The following is a 4,952-nucleotide window of genomic DNA, read 5'->3' on the forward strand; positions in this document are numbered from 1 at the left end:
AAGAAAAAAAAAAAAAAAAAAAAAAGGTAAAATACATAAAGGGAAGATTATGTGCTTTATTAAATATTATAAAACATTTCAGAGGAAACAATCTAAATTATTTTAGCAAACTATATCCTCATTAATGGCAGAATTTTCACTTACCAGACAAAACTAACTTCTAAAGTTTATTATTATTTTTGGGTACCGGGGATCGAACTCGGGTCCCTGCACTTGCAAGGCAGGCAGTGGAATCACTGAGCTAAATCCCTGGCCCTTATTATTCTTATATTATTATTTGGTTTTTGAGAGTGTCACCATGTAGTACAGAGTGGCCTCAAACTCATATAGAGATCCTCCCACCTCACCTTCAAGTGCTGGGATTACAGGCATAGGCCACCATTCCCAGCCTTGAAGTTGCTAAAGTAAAGTAATTATACTAGTAAAAGCTGCCTTTAGGTTAACTTTTGTTGTTGTTGTTTTGTTTTGGAGACAAATTCTTTCTATATAGTTCAAATTGGCCTTGAACTCATTATGTAGTCCAGGCTGTTCTCAAACCAATCTTTTTGCCTCAGGCTCCCAAGTGCTGGGGTGTGTGCCACCACACACCTGGCTAGGTTAATTCTGAATTACAACAACAATTTTAGAAATAAGATGGCAATCCAAAACTACCAAGACATTTCCATAAGATATTTTTGTTAACTACTTTGGAACTTAACTAAACATCTTAATACTACTTGGCAAACCATGCATGCTGAAGGCATATTTAAAGTTAGTAGGGTGGGCTGGGGATTTAGCTCAGTGGCCCCATGCCTGCCAATAAATAAAGTTAGCATAGGGCCGGGGATTTAGCTCAGTGGTTCTGCAGCCTGCCTTGTAAGCGCAAGGAACTGAGTTCGATTCCCGGTACCAATAAACAAACAAACAAACAAACAAATAAATAAATGAAGTTAGGGATTAACACCATAAAGTATCTAAATAAATAAATAAATGAATGAATGAATGAATGAAGTTAGCAGGAATTAACACCATAAAGTATCTATGCCATACTTCACTCTGAAAGTTTTAGAGTAATACACATTTAGGTCCTTTGAAAGGCAATCCCATCCCCGCAAATGAGTTAAACTTCTAAGGCAACATTCCAAAATAGCAAAAGCTCTTCAATTCTAATTATGTTCAATCATCACACAGATACATTTAAAGAAACCTTCTCACCTGTTAAGGTACTCTTCACTTTTCAGACACTGACAAAACTCTATGTTATGATCAATTAAAATAAAACTAAAGAAAAAAAAACCTGACTTAGGAGCATTTTTTATTTAGGTATAATGTTGAGCAGTATTAATAAAAATGATACATATTCATTAGGAAAAAAGAATGATCAAAACTGTAGAAAGATAAACCAAAGTATGAGTAGGTAAAATATCATGTGGGACGGTTAAAAATGCAAACCAAGGCCACTGCATTTGCACATGGTTAGTCCTAATTCCTTCATGCTAGCCACCGTTATTTTTGACATAAATTAAATCAATGTTCACAAAAGTCCATGAAAAAGTACTATTATTATAGAACCTCTATTCTACCAAAGGGGAGACAGAATAGAAGTTAAATGACTTACGAACTCAAATAGTAGAACAAACCAAGGTCTACTTCCACAGTATGGGCTCTAAACTAGGGCTTCTAAGTTTCCTGGCATTCTGGTTAAGATACAAAATCAGAGCGGAATAGTGTTTGAGATGTCCCCTGACACATGTTGAAGAGCAACACCCTTAACTACAGAAGGTATCTCTCAAGATTCAAGGTGAAGGAAAAGTGCAGAGAAGTTAGAAAGCGATTGCGCAGCGCATTTCAATTGGCCTAAGCGGCCTTACTAAGTCAGTCATGCTTGTAACACAAAGCCAGACAAGTGCAGTGCTTTCCTAACTTACAGATCTCTGATACGTGGGGGTCCTCTTTTGTTTTTTAGTCCCAGATGAGGTAGTAGATGAAGATAAAGGTAAAGAAAGTGAAGGAGGGGCTGCAGGAGTGGGATGAGGCGCTGAAGACAGAGTAAATGCGTTCTCCATGTCAAATAGCTGTGGTAATATAGCATGATGTTTATAACAATGATGAGTAATACAAATTTGACATTCAACCTTTATGCTTTTTAAAGTTAGCCTTGTTTACAGCAAAATAAAAATTTAATCAAATTTCTACTCTACAGGAAATACATCGCATTAACAACTCAAAATGAAATGCATGTTCAAAACCCTTAAAACAATTCCTATTCCACATTATTTATAAATTTTAAAATATAAAGAATCCCTGGTGGTTGCTGGAGTAGTTAACCTTGGGTTCCCCTTCACTCCCTTTCTGGGTATGGTACTAGGGATTGATTCCAGGATCTTCACAGTGAGCTACACATCCCTAAGATTCCAATTTATAGAGATTAATTTTCAATTATTAGAGCAAGCATAGGTTTCTCTTTCATATTTTTGTTCTACCTTAATACTTATCTCAAGGGCTATTGGGATGGTAAAACAAACTGCTGCATACAAAAAACCTAGAATTGGACTGGGGATTTAGCTCAGTGGTTCCACTGCCTGCCTCACAAGTGCAAGGTCCCAAGTTCGATCCCCAGTACCAAAAACCCCAAAAAACTGAGAATTAGTGCTTAGCACACAAGTATTCAGGTAACTACTTCTTAGATCTTTCAAAACAGGCTGATGTGGTGACCCACACCTGTGATCTCAGCAATCAGGAAGCCGAGACAGGAGGATCACTGAGGGTTCAAGGCCAGCCTAAACTGTGTAACAAGACCCTGTCTCAAAAAACCAAAACCAAACCAAGAAAGAAAGAAAGAAAGAAAGAACGAACCAACGTCAGCCAGCCAGCCTGAGCTGGATGTGGTATACGCCAGTACTTCCAGAAGACCAAAGAGGAGACTAAATGAGAGCACAGCCTGGGCAATTAAGTGATTTGGCAAGACTCTATCTCACAATAAAAAATTTAAAAAGCTATAGATAAAGCTCAATGTGAAGATCCTGGGTTCAATTTCCACTATCAATAAACAAATAGTAAAAGAACCTTTACTGATCCTACTCTCCAAAGATACCCACTGCTCACCACTTCACACTAGCATATTTTCAACTTTGGATTATAATCTAAGGAGTACAATGTATTTATATAGTTCTAGTTTCAACAAGTTCCCACCTAAACTTCTTTATATTTGTGAACCAGAAAGGTTTTTAGCTTGGACAACTGGTTAGATCAAATCCAGTCTCTCTAGGCTTGTCTTCACATTGAGTTGATCACCAAGTTTTCATTTTTAACATGAGAACACCCATTATCTACCTGGTCCGCCATTTATATACTATATTTTCCTCACTCTATTCAAGTCTCAAGTCTTCTCACTCTCAACCTACTCCTTAAATGAATATACTTTAAAATTGAAAGCCTAATGTAAGCAAAGCTTTGGATTCAATCCTTAGTACTACTAAAACAAAAAACAAAAAACAAACACAAACAAACACTAAGCCAGGCATAGTTGCACATGCCTATAATCCTAGCACTTGGGAAGCCGAGGAGGATCATCTCGAGTTCAAGGCTAGTATTAACCACAGAGCAAGATCTGGCCTCAAAAAACCAAGCGAACAAAAATGCAAAATACAAAAACAGGTAAAGCGATCTCTTTTGAAAAGCAAAACCCATCATTCCCTTGTTTAAAGCCATGTGATGGCTCCCTACAGAACAAAGCCAAATACTGTACTGGGTCCTTCAGAATCTGAGTCCAGCAAGCCTCCCAGTCTAACTACTCTCCTCACCCTACAAAATTGTTTCTTTAAACTGTTTAGAACTGAACTGTTCAAGATATATACCATATGCTCCAGATTTCCTTAAGTCTAATTCTTACCACCACACCTCTACTAGAAGATTCTTCTCATCTTAACAAAGTGCTACTCACCTTCAAATGTCCTTCCTTCTGAGGGAACGGATCCTTCCGTCATATTCTTAGCACTTTATCATAAACTTTATTTTACTCTTTACTAAATTATGGTTATTTTCTAATAAACCGCTCTAAATCCTAAGTCTATCAATACTTTATTCATTATTATATCTTAGCACCAGCAAGACCTAACAATATAATAAGCACGTCAACTACTCATCAATGTGCTAATGACTGTATATACGTACTGAATGTTGACAGAGGTGGAAAGTAGAAAGCAGAGATTATCAGTACCAAATATTATCTAGGTTTCAAAGATCCCTGTACAAAGAATGCAATGGACACCTTATTTGAAAATTTTTAGTATAGAGCATGTTTGGGAGAGACCAATAAATCAAGGGACCAGCACATATTAGAAGCCAGTCATGGGGGTGCAGGCCTGTAATTCCAGCACTTAGAAGAGGGTGAAGCAGGAGCATTACCAGACTGGGCTACATAGTGAGTTCAAGGCCAGCCTGCACTACACAGCAAGACTGTGTCTCTAAAAAACAAAAATATAAAAATAATAAAATTTCATATTAGATAATTGAGAATATATAAGTGATTTTGAGTATCTTTAGATAAGAAATTAGGATTTTTATATTAGATCAAGTAGGAAATCCACAATTACAGAACCGATTCATTTGTTTTGCCTTGAGATACCAGGGATTGAACCCAGCATCTTCACCCTGAGCTACATAGTCAACCTTTTACTAAATTTTTTTTCTTGTGAGATAAGGTCTCAACAAATCACTAAGCTGCCCAGGCTGGACCTGAACTTGCAATCTTCCTGCCTTAGTCTCCCAGTGCTGGGATTATAGGCATGCATCATTAAACCCAGCTCAGGTTTGATTCTTACTAAACCACAAACCTACCTCGCAGTGATAATCAAATATTGCACTTTCAGTAGTATTAGCTGATTCTTCTTTTTCAGCACAAGTTTCAAAGGGTGAAAGTTGCTAGTATTAAAAAAAAAAAAAAAAAAAAAAAAAAAAAAAAAAAAAAAAAA

General features: G+C 36.8%; 1 protein-coding gene across 3 annotated transcripts in view; it reads right to left on the reverse strand.

Annotated features, from left to right (window-relative positions):
* The window catches only part of Csde1 (cold shock domain containing E1), a 28,678-nt gene extending 23,755 nt beyond the window's left edge, over positions 1–4,923 (reverse strand). Inside the window, exons 1-2 of one of the 3 annotated variants that reach the window (XM_010631221.3) lie at positions 4,819–4,923; positions 1,908–2,054 (exon numbers count right to left, since the gene is read on the reverse strand). In XM_010631221.3, coding sequence (XP_010629523.1) covers positions 1,908–2,045 — 138 coding nt within the window. In that variant the 5' untranslated portion in view covers positions 2,046–2,054; positions 4,819–4,923. The remainder of the gene's footprint in view (positions 1–1,907; positions 2,055–4,818) is intronic. The other 2 variants (XM_010631222.3, XM_010631223.3) reach the window with 2 other exon arrangements.
* Between the last annotated feature and the right edge of the window lie 29 nt (positions 4,924–4,952).

Source organism: Fukomys damarensis, unplaced genomic scaffold (genome assembly GCF_012274545.1).
Source record: "Fukomys damarensis isolate Sample0158 unplaced genomic scaffold, DMR_v1.0_HiC HiC_scaffold_33, whole genome shotgun sequence".
In the NCBI taxonomy this organism is placed as follows: Eukaryota; Metazoa; Chordata; class Mammalia; order Rodentia; family Bathyergidae; genus Fukomys; species Fukomys damarensis.